This window comes from Pimephales promelas, chromosome 9, assembly GCF_988280905.1.
Source record: "Pimephales promelas chromosome 9, fPimPro1.hap1.1, whole genome shotgun sequence".
Taxonomy (NCBI): domain Eukaryota; kingdom Metazoa; phylum Chordata; class Actinopteri; order Cypriniformes; family Leuciscidae; genus Pimephales; species Pimephales promelas.
This window is the reverse complement of record NC_142777.1, coordinates 37,833,677-37,851,914: the sequence shown is the minus strand read 5'-3', so window position 1 is coordinate 37,851,914 and position 18,238 is coordinate 37,833,677. Positions and strand designations below refer to the sequence as shown.

General features: G+C 33.4%; 1 protein-coding gene across 6 annotated transcripts in view; it reads right to left on the bottom strand.

The window, feature by feature from the left end:
• Window positions 1-18,238, bottom strand: part of trpc3 (transient receptor potential cation channel, subfamily C, member 3) — a 42,607-nt gene that overhangs the window by 17,412 nt on the left and 6,957 nt on the right. For 5 of the 6 annotated variants that reach the window (XM_089135120.1, XM_039655120.2, XM_089135119.1 and 2 more), the window contains exons 2-6: window positions 17,450-18,215; window positions 15,011-15,061; window positions 11,021-11,206; window positions 1,704-1,868; window positions 217-433 (exon numbers count right to left, since the gene is read on the bottom strand). In XM_089135120.1, the coding sequence (XP_088991246.1) occupies window positions 217-433; window positions 1,704-1,868; window positions 11,021-11,206; window positions 15,011-15,061; window positions 17,450-18,215 (1,385 nt within the window). The remainder of the gene's footprint in view (window positions 1-216; window positions 434-1,703; window positions 1,869-11,020; window positions 11,207-15,010; window positions 15,062-17,449; window positions 18,216-18,238) is intronic. The other variant, XM_089135116.1, reaches the window with a different exon arrangement.

The window sequence follows — 18,238 nt, the reverse complement described above, 5'->3', positions numbered from 1 at the left end:
GAACTCTATTTCTGACACATGATAGATCAGTCTCTTAATTAAATGTCCTAGGCTACTAAAACTGACTATTTTATGCATGAAAAAAAAAATCACAAATGAGATCTCGTCAATATCTCAATTGCTTTTCCAAGTCAGTAATGAGATGAATTTCTCATCAAATGTCTAAATCTTCATGTAGTGTAATTAAAAATTGCATATGCTGATGTCGTGCATTACCTGCAACCCAGACCATGATCAGTATCTCCGTCCAGGAGAACTGTGTGGTCTTGACTCTAAAGATCTGGAGCGGGTAGTCCGTCACGGTGACGTTGGGAAGGGTCGTGATTCCCTCAAACCGATCGGACGCATTGAACACCAGCAGACACAGGAAGATGATGAAGGAGGCCGCGTGAGCAACAAACTTCATAAAAGGACTGCGTAGTATTTTACCAAGCTGAGAAAACACGGAAGAGCAGATTAACAAATACGTCTAATAACAAACACACACTCACTACGGTGATTAAAAGGGAAGGATTTACTTTTTGAAACACAACAGCAAGTAATGATGAAATAAACGTGAATTTTTTAAGCTTTTTTTAACTTTGTCTAAATGTATATCCAAATGCAAAAAAGTAATTATGTCTGAAATAATGTTTTCCAGCCACTAGGGAATACACAGCCCTGTATATTCACCGTATAGAATGGGGGGGATTTCACATTTTGCACACTTATTTTATGATCTACACAACAGACAGTCACCAAAACAATGACATCACACAGAAATAGACCAAAATCTACATTAAAACAACACCAAATATGAAGTTTCTGATCATAGGCGGAGGGTGAACCAACACCATGAGGATATGCACTTTACAAATATTGTTGGTTTAATTTAAAAAAGTAAGTAACCTGGTTGCCTTAAAATTGTAAGTTCATTGAACAGGAAAAAGTGAGTTAATACAATGAATGAGAATGATTTAATCATCAGAAACTCAAGATTATATGTTATCTGAACTAAATAAATTATTTAAGTTGATTTGACAAAAGAAAAAATGTGATTACTACACTGTAAAAAAAATATTGTTGGTTTAACTTAAAAAAGTGAGTAACCTGGGTTACCTTAAAATTTTAAGTTGATTGAACTAATACAATGAAGGAGATTAATTTAATCATCAGAAACTCAAAATAATAAGTTATCTCAACTAAATAAATTATCATAAAGTTGATATGACAAGAGAAAATATGTTCTTGAAAATATTTTTTTACAGTGTAACAACACTTATTTATTATCATTAAAAAGAGTTTCGCCAATAATCTTTTATTACAGAGAAAACTGGTCCTAGACCAGCATTTATAAACAGCTTTTTCCTCTAAAAGCACTCAGGAGCATATGGAAGCTTGTTTAAAAAAAATTAAAGTCTTTTTATCTCACAAATCTGACATGGATATTTCTACACGCAAATGTGACTGTGACATATAACTTGCAATTATGAGTTTATATCATGCAATTCTGGGAAAAATTCCCTTTCTTTAAACGTGGCTATTTATTATGGACGGCATAATTAAATAATTGCACACAAAATACTGATTCCACTGATTTTTTTATATTTTATTGGCTCACTAGCAAGCGTACTGACTTCTGTAACCCGGATGAGTGTGTTTATGTTTTCAGTGAATGTTAATTGGGATCAGACCAATTAGAATCAAGTATTCTAGCGTCTTACCCTACTGCACGGGGCGAACCAATACCCCACAGCCAGCAGGGGGAGTCCCAGTCCCACCACCAAAACCACCAGAAACTTGACGGGAATGGTTTGCTCCCGAAGACCGGACAGATTCTCGTACCAGATCGTCAACAACTGCTGCTGACAGTTCGGATGCGCCACAAACTGAAGAAACAGACAGTTAAAGTTACACCACTCTTCACTTTTTTTATTATTTAGCAAAGACGCATTACATTGATCAAACGTGACACATTTATGATGTTACAAAAGATTTATATTTAAAATGAATGTTGTACTTTTAAACTTTCTATTCATCAATGAATCCTGAAAAAAAGCATTACAGTTTCCACAAAAACAAAGCAGCACAACTATATGATCCTCATATTCCAGTGATTTCTGCAGGATCATGTGACACTGAAGACTGGAGTAATGATGCTGAAACTTCACTGTATATTCACATAGAAAACAACTCATATTTCACATTTTTTCTGTATTTTTGATCAAATAAATGCAGCCTTGGTGAGCAGAAGAAACTTTGCTGCAGCCAGTGTTGGGTAAGTTACTCTAAAAAAGTAATTAATTACTAGTTACTAATTACCTCTTCAACAATGTACTTAGATTATTGTACTGATTACTCTCTCTAAAAAGTATTTAATTACTAATTATTTTCAAAATCCCATATCAATCTCACCCAGCTGAATAATACAAGGATAGACATGAATCTGTTTTAATTCTTTCAAATAAATACTATAAAATTGCATCAATTATCCTTAAACTGACCAACATTATAAAAACATACTTTTTAGCATCAGACAATACATTTTGATGTTAAACCCACTACTGTTTTATGTCTGATCTCATGACATTTCACACTTTTTTCATGCATATTTTACAATAATTCATTCGAATTTGTACGAGTGCGGTCATAATATTTAGACACCTCATAAAATGCATACGAATCGCTGTGAGATTGGATTGATCTGTACACATTATTTACCTCAATTACATCAGAAGTAACTGTAATTAAATTACAGATAAATGAAGAGTAATCCATTACTTTACATTTTCAAGGGAAAAGTAATTAAATTACAGTAATTAGTTACACCAAACACTGGTTGCAGCCACATAAAAAAATGCAAACTTGTTAAAATTAGCTGTTTAACACCACAAAAAATTCTGTCTCGGCTATAAACACTGAAATATGAGACGATGCGACGATGGTATCTTGCGAAGTTTGCTCAAGACGTCACCATAGCAACACACCATGGAGACGCCACAGCAGACATAACTCATCCGGAGCGGACGGCGCGCGAAAGGGTTCTGCTCATTATTATGTTATGTGGAATCACTGAAAGATTCACTTAGAGACAACATGCATTACTCATGTCCAGAACAGAAGGACAGTGGCCAGTGCTGATCTCAAAAGATCTTATTCATGCTAAAGTAGCTGTATATATATATATATATATATATATATATATATATATATATATTAGGGCTGTGCAAAAATTAATTGCGATTAATCGCATCCAAAATAAAAGTCTGTGTTTACATAATATATTTGTGTGTGCTGTATATAATTATTTTGTATATATAAATACACACACATGCATGTATATATTTAAGAAAATGTGTTATTCATATTAAAAATATTTATATTTATATTATATAGATTATGTATTTATAAATATATACACAATTTAAGCGCAAATAATTCTTAAATATATACATGCATGCATAGGTATTTATATATACAAAATAATTATATACAGCACACACAAATATATTATGTAAACACAGACTTTTATTTTGGATGCGATTAATCGCAATTAACTTTTGCACAGCCCTAATATATATATATATTAGTGCTTGTCAACGATTAATCTCGATTAATCGCATCCAAAATAAAAGTTTGTGTTTACATAATATATGTGTGTGTACTGTGTATAATTATCTTGTATGCATAAACACACAGAATATTATAACAAATATTAAGAAAATATTTATATTTAAATATAATACAAATTATGAATAAATATACATACAGTATATACATGTAAACATTTCTTAAATATATACTTGCATACTTGCATGTATGTGTATTTATGTATATAAGATAATTATACACAGTACACACACATATTATGTAACCACAAAATTTTATTTTTGATTAATAAAATTTTTGATTTAACGATTAATTGCACATGCATGTATATAGAAATTAGGGCTGTCAAACGATTAATCGCGATTAATCGCATCCAAAATAAAAGTTTGTGTTTACATAATATATGTGGGTGCGCTGTGTATCATTATTTTATATACATAAATACACACACATGTTTGTATATATTTAAGAAATATTTTCATGTATATACTGTATATAGATTTATGCACAATTTATTTTATATATAAATATAAATGCATGTGTGTATATTTATATATATAAAATAATGATACACAGCGCACCCACATATATTATCTAAACACAAACTTTTATTTTGGATGCGATTAATCGCGATTAATTGTTTGACAGCCCTAATAGGAATATTTGCATGTATTTATACATAATTTATATTATATATAGATATAAATATTTTATATATAAATAACACAATTTTGTTACATTTATACATGCATGTGTGTGTATTTATATATACACAATAACTATACACATACATTATGTAAACACAAACTTTTATTTTGGAGATCGACGTGGGGTATTTCCATAAGATTATCTCTCAAAGCAAATCAAACCAAAAATGTATAATACATTGTTCATTCAAAAAGAAAATTGGTGTCTTTAAAAGCTGGATTTCCCCTCATTTTTTTTTAAAATAAGACATTAAGATCAATTTCCAAAAGATGTTTTTTTTATTCATCTTTTTAGTCAGCTTTAGTATGGGTGTGTTAACTTATTCTATATATATATATATATATATATATATATATATGTATGTCAATACTTAGTTAGTAAAATGGCTGAAATCATTCACCGATTTTTTAAAGATGCCTGTTATGAGAAGTTTATTTTAGTTGTTTCAAACAAAGTTAATAAAACTATCTCTATTCCACCCCAGGTGTCCAATCCAACATGTGTTTTCTGGGCCACATACACACACACACACACACACACCGCCACTTCCCGTGTGACGGACGGTCTGTATTAAGGTAGTAGGTTAATTAATTTCAATCCCCAGAGAAAAACAGGTGTTAATTTCACGGCTGTCCTATAAACCCCTTCCTGCCATAAATTACGAGGCTCAGAATAAATGACTTGAAAATACATCCACATAATTAAATGAAAGAATGAACTCAGGACGAAAGAACGCCTATGAATAACAGGCCACAATTATATGACTGAAAAAAAGGGGACTATCAGTTTTCAATGCATTCTGATTCATTTAAACAGTATTTAGCATATTCATAACTATTCATGCATTATCTGCACATTTATGACTAGTTTGCTGTAAAAAACAAAATGTAAATTATAACGTTTATTGGAAGTACCATGTAGCATCTAAACTGCAATATAAATTATATTTCACATTATTAATCCTTTTGATGAAATAAATGAATTGGTGAGCATAAGATACTTCTTTCAAAAAACATTACAAAATAAATGTGAAAATATTTAACGGTTGTGCAAGTGTATATAGGGCTGTCAAACGATTAAAAAAATATGATTTTAAGGCTATTTAATTACTCAATGTGGCAATGAATTAATCGAATTATTCACAAATTAATCACAGATTAAATTACCCTCAAATTATTATTTAAAGTCATTATTGTGTTAAATGAGAAAAGCATTAAATAGACTTTAAAAGTACTTCAAAAGTAACTAAAATGTTTTATTTGATTCAACACAGATTTTTTTACACATAAACTGTTATGTAGTAGATTATGAGTTTTTGGGTGAACTATACCTTTAAGTTTTTTTTATTAATATGGGTTATTTGTTTTTTAATTAAATGATAGGCCTACTCTAAATAAGACTGGCGGTAAATGTCTGAACGAGGAAGTCATTGAATCATTCATTCATTCGATTAATTGAAACGGCTGATTCATTCAGGAATGAAGTAAATGGCTCTCTTAATAAATGAATCATGAATCATCAATTCACCTGATTGATTCACTCGAACCACAGATTTATTAAAGATTAAGTCAATGACTCTCTTAATGAATGAATCATTGAATCGATTCACCCGATTGATTCACTCAAACCACAGATTCATTAAGGAATTAAGTAAATGACTCTCTTAATGAATGAATCATTGATTCACTCGAACCGTAGATTCATTAAGGAATTAAGTAAATGGCTCTCTTAATGAATGAATCATTGAATCGATTCACCCGATTGATTCACTCAAACCACAGATTCATTAAGGAATTAAGTAAATGACTCTCTTAATGAATGAATCATTGATTCACTCGAACCGTAGATTCATTAAGGAATTAAGTAAATGGCTCTCTTAATGAATGAATCATTGAATCGATTCACCCGATTGATTTACTCGAACTGCAGATTCATTAAGTAATTAAGTAAATGCCTCTCTTAATGAGCCAATATTTGAATCAATTCACCCGATTGATTTACTCGAACCGCAGATTCATTAAGGAATTAAGTAAATGCCTCTCTTAATGAATGGATCTATGAATCATTGGTTCACCCGATTCGTTCAAAACGCGAATTCATTCAGAAGCTCCATTGTGTAGCACGGAGAACACAGTCGTTCTGCTACGGCTTTATAGGCAACAAAAAAAAAGACAATATTGTGTCTAAAATATAATGCAATATTAACTTATTTATTGAAATCAGCGTCACATTTGCACTCGTGCCATTCGGGGGGAATAACTGCACTCGTGTGTGATACAGCTTAATTACATCATATGATATAAATCTTATATTTGGTTTATTATGCTCACAATAATTTGTTCCAGTATATTGTTTTACCATTCAGTCAAACAGCATCACACTAAACGCCGGCACCCGCCCTAAATAACGGAGACAAAATACTTTAAATCCCATGAGAAGAATCACCAGACATTAGTGTAATTCACTAAACGAGCGTGGAGACGTCACCTGTGGCACTTCTTTCACTCAGTCATTTGTAAAAAGATGCCCTCGAGCTACAGCGAGAACCAGACTTTCCCATCTGAGCGAGTGTGGCCTGAGGGGACAAACCGGTTTATTACAACACAACCATCACTGTCACAACATCTCCTTCCACCCACAAGCATCTCTCTACAGCATTAAAGACGGCTGATGGTTGTTAAAGTCTATAGGCACTATCACACACACACTTAAGTACACTTATTTGTACTTAAGTAAAAGTACAAATATCCAGATAAATATTTACTTTAGTAAAATTACAAGTAACACAATGACAACCATTAAGTAAAAAGTACCTGATTTTAAATGTACTTTAAGTATTAAAAGTAAAAGTACTTGCATAACGATTTATTCTCTTAATGTCTATTTTCTAATGATTAATTAAACATTTAATTCTAACTCATTCAACTTAATACTCCTATAATGATGTTCAATAATGATGGAAAAAAATTGTCACCATTTCTGAAACAAGCTTGCAATTAGCTAAACATCGTGCTCATCCTTACTATATGTTAATAACTGTTTGGCAGTAAACGCGATTAATTTATGAAGTTATTCTGAACCTCTTGGCTTGCCATAATCCTAACCAAACGTATATTACACAAAGTGCGTTTCCTATGAACGTAAAAACTACTTTTCGCGTATAAATTGCACGATAAACATTTTTCCCGCCAAAAACGTGGATTCGGACATGCCCTAGTACACGCTCTAAGTGCTTTTACGCCGTTCTCTTGAGACCTTGTGCTTAGATCGTTAACAGAGCTGGTGCAAGTGAAAAGTTTCGTGCTAAGAGGACAGATTCCCATTTTTGTTTTCAAAAATCAGCTTATTTTCTGAAAAGTTTACCTCCAACACTTTTTCTGAATAACATCACAGCAAGGTCATGAAGATGTTGGCAGATGGTTCTCTGTCTCCCGGAGTGTGTGTGCGAGAGGAATTGAGATGCATTGGTCTTGTCAAAAGCAGCCGTCGAGGTTCGGTGTTTCTGCTGATGGGTAAATGCTTCTCGGAGCGAATCCAAACAATGGTGACCCAGACCATTGAAAAGCATCCCGAGGATTCGTCTTCCTCTCATGTTACACTCACATAAAAATGGCTCTCTCAACAGCCTGGCAAAGAGCTGATCTGATTGGCTGTAAATAAGGGCACACAGGTTGCTGCACCAGAGAGGCACATTATACACTTTATTTTTCCACTTATTTAGACAATAACAGATTTTTCAGCTGCACAACCCTGGAAACCTCACAATGCCAAAAATGAGACTATACTATAATCACTATAATAACTGAGTATCACAGTATTGCCAATGTTGTTTTCAATAAAAAAACAATTGCACAAAGCAAGCCGATCCACTTTTCCATGTTGATAAGAGCATTAAAATGAGAGAAAAAAATAATGGGACAAAAATAAATCAGGAGACATTTAGAATAGATCAAAATGCGCGATTAATTGTGATTAATCGCAAGTTAACTATGACAATAATGCGATTAATCGCGATTAAAAAATTTTAATCGTTTGACAGTACTAACATATATATATATGTTAGGGCTGTCAAACGATTAATCGCAATTAATCGCATCCAAAAAGTTTGTGTTTACATAATAAATGTGGGTGCACTGTGTATAATTATTTTGTATATATATATATATATATATATATATATATATATAAATAAATACACACACATGCTTGTATATTTAAGAAAAAAATATTATTTATATATAGAATATTTATATTTATATAAAATATAAATTATAGTATATACATGAAAATATTTATTAAATATATACAAGCATGTGTGCGTTTATTTATATTAAATAATTATACACAGAGCACACACATTTATTATGTAAATACAAACTTTTATTTTGGATACGATTAATCGCGATTAATCGTTTGACAGCCCTAACATATGAAACTATAAATCCCCTAATTTAAATTCTATTTTATTCTTATTTGTTATTGTGACATTCAATCATGCCAATAAAACACCAATAGTAACTTTATCAAAACTGATTTCAACAAATAAATTGCATGACTTCCTTTAAGAGCTTTGTAAACAAATGTAATAATTATCAAAATATTACTCTTACACTCTTCTTTTTATACCCCAGCACACGAATTTAAATAAGAATAAAATCTTAAAAATATCGTAGTTATTGCAAATAATCACATTCGGAATAACTGTGCTTTGCTCTCTGTGTTAGATTTGATGGCAGATTTCATTAATAACTTTAAACGTCCCTTAAGTGGGCCAAATCCTATAAAATATCATCAAAGATAATAATTTAGCAGCATGCTTTTTAAAATTCTGCATCAGTCTCAATACGGATCACCGAAGAGCTTAATGATCGCAGTACGATTCACCCATTTAAATATTTCTTTTTTGAACAGACAATACAACCAGCCAGCAGAGTTAATCTCATAGAAAGTAAGCAATCGCTTCATGACTTTTAATTTAACACTTCTCAGGCATGAAGCGACCACTGAAGTAATCATCGTAATGCGGACGGCTGACTCCCAACTCATTTCCTAACGCGAGCCGGAGCCTCACACACTCCTCGCCCTCACGGGAGCGTTCAGGGCTCTAGAAATCTCATCTTTAAATGACACTTTATGTCAGGGTGGCTGGGCGCTGTTAGCCTGATTAACACTTCATCCGAGCGTGTGTTAGCCTGTTTGGAGGAGTGGACGACGCGTGTGTCCCGTGATTAAACAAAGAGGATTAGTCACACTTCCACAATAAAACACACGTGATTAATTGTGTCCCTCTTTATCTACTTCTCGTCATTATATTCTCAGTGTGTTTCAGACGTCCTCCACACAGGATTTCAGGGAAGGTAAATCATGTCCTCGGAAGAAACTAGACTATAAATCACAGCAGCCTAAATAATGTTTTCAAAAACACTTATCACAAGGTTATTTTACACATGCAATCTTCAGCGATGCATACTGTGGTTAGTACGAGACGTGTGAGCATGAGATTTACCCAATTATGCAACATTATATTCGCTTTGAGCATTTTTTTTTTTTGTGCATTGATGATCTTTGAATACACAAAAGGGTTCTGGAGCAAACTAAATACATATTAATAAATCATTTTTTTGACAATAAGTTTTGTTTTCCTGTTAAAACATCATTAAAAGTGAAGTGTAATCTGTGCATCATTATAGTTGCACAAACTATATTTGTGCAATGATTAACATTGAAATTCAAATTCGTCTTTCTTTATTTTTTTTGCTGCCATATATGCATTCAATGACTGAAAGTACATACGGCAGCAAAAAATACATAAATACATACAATTTTTGGATGTTTTTAACTCTTCTGCTCACCAACACGGCATTTGATTTAAAAAAATATAGTAAAAATATAGTGAAATATTATTAAAACTTAAAAAAACTGTTTTCTATGTGAATATATTGTAAAGTGTCATTTATTTCTGTGATCAAACATCATTACGCCAGTCTTCAGTGTCACATGATCCTTCAGAAATCACTAATATGATAATCTGATGATCAATTATTATCAGTACTTAATCATTGATAATGGTACTTATTACTACCAATGTTAGAAACAGTTTTGCCGCTTCATATTTTTGTGGAAAACATATATTTTTTCAGAATTGTTTAATGAATGGAAAATTAAAGAATAGCATCTTTTATAACATTATAAATCTATTTAATATCACTTGTTTTGATCAATTTAATGTGCTCTTTCTTAATACAAAATTAAGGCTGTGCAAAGATTAATCCAAAATAAAAGTTGTTTTTACATAATATATGTGTGTTTACATAATATATATATATATATATATATATATATATATATGTTTCAGTAAAACTATCTAAACATCCTTAAAAGTGTAAACTGTTTTTGTGAATACTTTTAGTATATCCTTTATTTCAAACTCTGAGCTATAAAGGATATAAAATAGCTTGATTCCCAACATTTTCACTCACATTTTCTTCCCGTTAAACCATCATAATTTTATACCATAATTTGCTTCTCTTATATACATGACTATTTCCAACTCTTGTTAATTGTTTAAGTGACTGAATTGACTTGTGCCTGTTTTTTTTATCTATTATATTATTGTTAATTTTTTATTTTTCTTTATTAATATTATGTAAAAGACACCTAACTATTTTACTTTATAATATTGTTGTAATATGCCATCATTTTGCATCATTAAACGGACACTTGCCTTCTTAACCTCGTATTTAATGGCCAGTTTGACTCGACTGAGCAGTGAGCGATGATGCTGGCCTTCCTCCAGCTCGGCCGATATATCCCCGTTCAGGATGGCCTCGACCTCCTCGGTGTCTCGGCACAGATCCAGAACGCCGACCACAAAGTCTTTACACTGCATAGACAGCTTTCTGTAGTCATTCTGTGGAGAAGCAGAGAAAGAGCAGATGAGATGTTTGAAGAGGCATATTACGCCCTTTTACACTCTTGATGTGTTTCAGGCTCTACTAGATTATTCTCCTCATATTCTCCATTGTTGCGGCTCCTCTCTTCCCAGTCTGTCAGTAACGCTCTGTTTACTTCCTGTCTCCTCCTTCTGAAAGCACACTGTGCTCTGATTGGTCGGCTGGATCAGTGTGCTGTGATTGGTCGAGCGCTTTGAGTGTGTTTGGGAAAGTCCCGCCCCTTCTCATAACCGCCAGTTTAACACACTACTAACTAACTCAACCAGGCCCCGCCCCTTTATTCTGCGCATGAATTATTATAATGAGGAATATTGTGACGTGATCGTTCCCGGGAGAAACTCCAGACTACAATGGAGGCGTTTCAGGAGTTCAGGAACACTGACACTCATATAGAGAAGAACTGAACACACACCAACATTACACACTGCAGAGAGATGAACATGAGAAAAAAAGCCATCCACAGGGGCCTTTCGGTTGGAAAGGTTGTCAGACTCAAACAACCACTACAACATCTGACTCAACAGCACATACATGTCAGAATCCATCAAAGTTCACTCACGGTGCAAAAACAGCTGTTTTATTTCTCTTGGAAAAAGAAAGACATTTTCTGATTAACACAATTCTTCCCAAAGGGAACACGGCTCAGTTTGTGATTGTGATCACACTACAGTTATCGTTGGTTGTGGCTAAATCAATGTTTTGTCACCCCACTTTTTTTGAATATACATGAAAATGCATATTTCGAACTTAAATGGTTGCAATTTAAGAATGCGTTGGAATATATCCTGTTTAAAGAAGACATTTGGCAGATTTTTGTAGAAGTGAAATAAATTAAGAATTCGAATTGAATTATTCATATTTTATATAAAATATATATATTTCAAAACTCTAAAACTGCAAAAAAAATCAAAGCCAAAAATCTAAATTTTAGGTTGATATCTCAAAAAATGAGCTTTCAGTGAGAGTGTGTTGGGCGCAGTACCGAACACTTCCACTAGGGCACAACTAGACTGCCCATATAAGGGCGCCTCCATTTCCATATGTGTTTTGAGTGATATGAACCATAATTTCCACAATTTTTATACAATTTATGAAGTAGAAATCCTATTCAGAAGTAATATGAGAATTTGGCAGATTTTGATATGAATTCAACCTCCAATAAACACATAAAAAGAACAAGTATGTGTGTTACAGCTTCCTGCCACATCACAAATGGGGAAACTATAATTTTTTTCTTTATATTTAAAACATTTCAGACCTTTTTTTCCTAAAATAATTGAATGGATGTTGTTTTGAACTCTTGGCATTAAAACAAACTGAGGTTTCTACCCTTCTTTCACGATTTGATCACTATTTCAAAATAAAGGTCTAAACACGCCTCAGGAGTATGAAAATATTATTGTTGCAAATTGATACATTACGACTCCTCTGTAATTTCTTTTGAAAATCAATCACCATTGTAAGCTTTCAAATGATATATAGTTTGTCAAGATTAGTTTAGGTTTAGTATGATCCTACTGATTTTAAAATGTAATGGATTTGGGCCCACCGCTTAAGAGGTTAAGAAAATTGGAATAGTAAATCATTCTTGATACCAAAACATTAACGAAAGTCTAGACCATTTTTCACATGTTCATTCAAAACCTGATTTGACCACCAAAAGTATTTGGACATTTATACAGATTTATTATGTTTGAAGTCTACACTTTTAGAAGAAATGGTTCTAATTAGAACCAGAAATGGTTCCATCCCCCGCTTCATATATGGAACTCCAAAATGGTTCTATATAGAACCATTTTTTTGGTAAAAGGTTCTATTGGCCAAGTACAGAACCCCAGGGTTCTATATAGAACCCAGAGGAACCCTTTTTTAAGAGTGTATAGAACCAAATTTAGGGGTTCCAAATACGTAGCGCTGATAGAACCTTTTATAGTTCTATATAGAACCTTTTCTTCTAAGAGTGTAACAAACTAACACAATGCTTAATTTTAGAATTCCTTGAATGAATGTATGATACATTCAGGATTAACGGCTTATTTCAATATTTTCTAGTAACAAACTATTTTTACAAGCTGCGTAATTCATAAAATTTAACTTAATTAATTAAAACTAAATATAAAATTACCCCATGATGGAACAAACCCCTTCATGTTCTACAATTTTAGAAAAAAAGGTTTTAAATCTACTGATATTCATATGTTAAGTAAAGTACATAAATCATTTTTGGGTCCAGTTAATATTTTTTACATGGTTAGAAAAGACTTTGGCACAGAAAAGAGTTACACAATCATTAAAATCACACCATAAAACAACAGAAATCAGTTCAAATACACATCACACAATTTATGATATGTATTACTGGGCTTAATGTAAATGAATCACTTGTGCGTATTATTTGAAACAAAAAAAAAATCAAATATACTGAAATTAATAAATCTCTGAAATGAATTAAGTGATGTGAAATTAATTAAGTGATGGAGTCTTAACTGAATTATTTCCAATAGCAATGAAGTGTTTTCTAGAACTCTAGATTGATTCACTTGTGTTCATGTGAATCATCCTGGGTGATTCTCTGACCGAATTACACAGAATAAATCTTTTACCAAGCAGAAAAGCCAATACCTCACACTGAACCCACGAGACCAAATGTGTCTTTGCTTTGTTTAAAAACCATAATTGTCAAGCATAATCAAACAGTTTGTAGTCCTCCATATCTGTGTGATCTCCCAGCATGCACTGCTGCTGAGGTTCTGTTTAAAACATGACACGCTGTGTGTTTTATTGTTCTCTGTGGGATTCATTACACCTCCTCACACCACCAGGACGACAACAGACCCCTTATCAGCGTGATGAAAGCAATATCACTGACCATATGTTGAACCCAGACATCATGACGTTATCAGAGTGCACAGCACACCAAGAACTAAAGCAATATTATGGTGGATCTCACAAAAGAACACATCCAAAGTCACCCAATCAAAAGAAATAAATGCACATAATATTATATTTAAAATATTATAATCATAAAATATTTCGAAATTCTCCTTACTGTAATGCATTCAGATGTTTGATTCTTATACATTTAAATCTGCATAATGTTGTACCGCCTTTGTGACGATTTAAATATGAAGAGTTCAGATGCAAAAGCCTCTAAGTGCCATTTGAAATTTTCTTCTAAAATGATGATTTTTATCAAGCTTGTATATTTAAGTTCAGTAATTTCACTTAAATGGCAATAAAAATTACCTATTAATTGTCATTTAAGTGAAATTACTGAACTTAAATATACAAGCTTGATAAAAATGGTCATTTTAGAAGAAAAATTCAAATGGCACTTAGAGGCTTTTGCATCTGAACTCTTCATATGCAAATATCACGAACAAATAACAAATCACAAATCTATCTATCTATCTATCTATCTATCTATCTATCTATCTATCTATCTATCTATCTATCTATCTATCTATCTATCTATCAGTGTTTTCAGTGAATCAGTGAACTTTGAATACACACATGAGATCTGCAGCAGAATAAAATATGACATAATTCATAATTCAGTCTGAAATAGAAGCTGTTGTACAGAGCTGAAGAGAGAGCTCAGTTTATCTGAAGTGAATCTCTGACTCGCACTGATCCAAATGGACAGCGATTCAGTTGTCCAGACAGACAAGCAGATACGCCGACAGACAGTCTAACCTTCACTTAAGCTGAATCAGCAAGCATGACATTTACTGTTAGTGAATGTAGGAAAACATATTTACCAGAGTGAAGCCATTGTGCTGCGATGTCTCTTTATTACGGTTCTTTTTATCCTGTCGACGGCGGCAACACACACGCAACAGAAGTTAAAAAATGTTGTTAAAATGGAGATAAATGTCAAGATTAAAGATGCAAATATAAGATGAATGATTCTGAGAGAGTTTGGGATGGAGAAGGAAATGAACACAACAAAATGCTGCTGGAGAAAGAGTGGCCACGTTCACACGGCACGAGTCATTTGTCATCTCTGAACGATTCACTGATTCGCGATCTGTTTGATTCATCAAAACCAACTCAAAAGAGTCATATGTTTATGAATCGGACATCACGGTAAAACATTAATATCTAAAAATAAAATAAAAATGTTACTCCAATGTATTTAGTGTTTTATTCGTCTGTTGTGCAACAAAAAATAAACGTTTTACAGGCGCAGGGTTAGATATTCTCAACCGATTTCGGTTTTATGCGACAGTAAAGGAAAAAACACTTTGGCTGCTGCGATAAATGCAAAAAGTTGAAGGTCAGAAGTGTCATTTATATGTGGGAATTGGATAAAAAAAATAGGCAGCACAATCTCATGGCAATGACACGTTGGCGAATTTGTGGCTGATTTATTAAGTCAAAATTGTGAGATGTAAACAATATATCGCAATTGCAAGTTTACCTCACAATTTTCAACTTGCAATTCTCACTTTTTTTCTTACAAATCTCAAAATTCAGACTTTTCTATTATAAATTGCGAGTTATAAGAGTTATACATTTTTCTTTGAGTTTATATCTCACATTTCTGACATTACAACACGCAATTCTACTTTTTTTTTCTATTTACTTTTTCTACTTTTTTTTCTATTTAAAAAACAAAACTATAACTTGCAATTACAAGTTTAGATCATGCAATTCTGAGGGGGAAAAAAGTAAAAATTGCGAGATAAAAAGTTGCAATTAGCTTCATGAAATCGCCACCTCGTAAAATAATTGTTTTTTCCCCGAGAGATCGAGTTGAAATAACTCTGAAAAAAAGACAAACACAACCAAAAATTTTGTAAAAATAAAATTAATATATATAAATAAAAATATTAACAAAGACTATTATAGTATATCAAATTGCTACACAATGTTTTCACGACTGTCAATAGCTATGTTTCCATCAACGTATTTTTATCGCATAAAAAAAACATGGATGGAAACATAAAATCTAAAAAAGCACATAAAAAAACATATGCGCTCAATTGAGTGGCATAAACTTCATCCAATAAGAAAACATGTGCATAAAGTATGATGAAATCACATTTACCGAATCAATTCCTCGATGCGCATAAAAAAACGCGAGTGATATTTAGCGTCAGTTTACTAGGAAGTGACGATTTTGTTTTCTTCGCATCACTCGATGGAAACGTTGCTTTATTCTTTTATTTTCATGCGATAATCCCAAAAGTTAAGCATAAGCAGTGTTGGGTAAGTTACTCTAAAAAAGTAATTAATTACTAGTTACTAATTACTTCTTCAACAGTGTAATTAGATTACTGTACTAATTACTCTCTCTAAAAAGTATTTAATTACTTTTAATTACTAATTACTTTCAAAATCCCATATCAATCTCAACCAGCTGAATAATACAAGGATAGACATGAATCTGTTTTAATTCTTTCAAATAAATACCATAAAATTGCATGAATTATCCTGAAACTGACCAAGGTGGAGAAGGTTACATTATAAAAACATACTTTAACATCAGATACATTTTGATGTTAAACCCACTATTGTTTTATGTCTGATCTCATGACATTTCACACTTTTTTCATAAATATTTTACAATAATTCATATGAATTTGTACGAGTGCGGTCGTAATATTTAGACATATAAAATGCGTACGAATCGCTGTGAGATCAGATTGATCTTTACACAGTATTTACCTCAATTACATCAGAAGTAACTGTAATTAAATTACAGATAAATGAAGAGTAATCCCTTACTTTACATTTTCAAGGGAAAAGTAATTAAATTACAGTAACTAATTACTTTAGTAATTAGTTATACCCAACACTGAGCATAAGTTAAATTCGCAATTTTGGATGCAAACATAAGCGTGACTTCATGCAAATTTTTATCTCGCAAATTGCAAGTTATTACAGTAAATCAGACTCAGAATTGTGAGATATAAACAAGTTTACCTCACAACCTATATAGTTTATATCTCGAAATTCGGACTTTTCTATTATAAATTGCGAGTTACGTTGGACGAAAACATAATAGTGACATCAAAAATTTAATAGATTCGCTCTTTTAATTAAAAAGTGGCTGCGACTACCCGAACCGTTGCTGTGTGTACGTGGCCAATAAAACAATTATGCAAAATCCTTAAGGAAAAATAAATATCAAAACGCAAAAAATAACATGGTCCACGTTTAAAAACATCACCATGTTGGTCCAGTCCTCCTACCTTAAACTCCTTTTCGATGTTGGCGAGTTTGGCGAGCTCATTGCTCAGCTCCAGCGCGGTCAGTACGGGGTCCTCGCTGGATAGCGAGAGATACGCCGGGCTAGCGAGTCCACGATACGCGTTTATCCTCGACCGCGAGTGGCTGAACGCGTCTTTCCTCTGCTTCTCCGTGCACTCGGCACACTTGCAGAAGTAGTCGTGCGGTTGCTCGATCCTGGCGCCTTTCATTAGCAGCATGTGCACCACTTCGTATTTCTGGCAGTGCGCGGCTAGGATGATAGGAGTGATATCGGGCGAGAACCGCGTGCCGTCCTCGTCGTACGAGTAAAAGTCGTCGTCTTGCAGCTCGCAGGGGCTTCGGGTCAATCGCTCGCTGCTCGCGAATGACGGATGTCCCAGGATGGCCTCCACGATTCGTATGTAACCTTTGGAAATGGCCAGCAGGAGGGCATCCCCCACACGGGCCAGGTTGTCTCGTCGCAGGAGGAGCTCGGTGACCTCGAGGTGTTCGTTACCCACGGCTAACTGCAGTCCGTTCTGTCCCATGTAGTCGACGCAGTTCACGTTGAGCGTGGATGACTCTTCGAGCATCTTTCGGACCACTGGGATGTTCCCGTACTCCGCGGCGTCTAGAAAGCGCTCCTCTTCGGCTGTGAGGCTGCTTCCCCGAGCGTTAAACATGAACGCCGGTCCACGAATTGCTTGGCGTCGACCCTTTTCCCGCGTTAGGGTCATCCTGCGATGGGGGAAAGCATCCGAGGATTTCCTGCAGAGTGAAAAACAAGTATT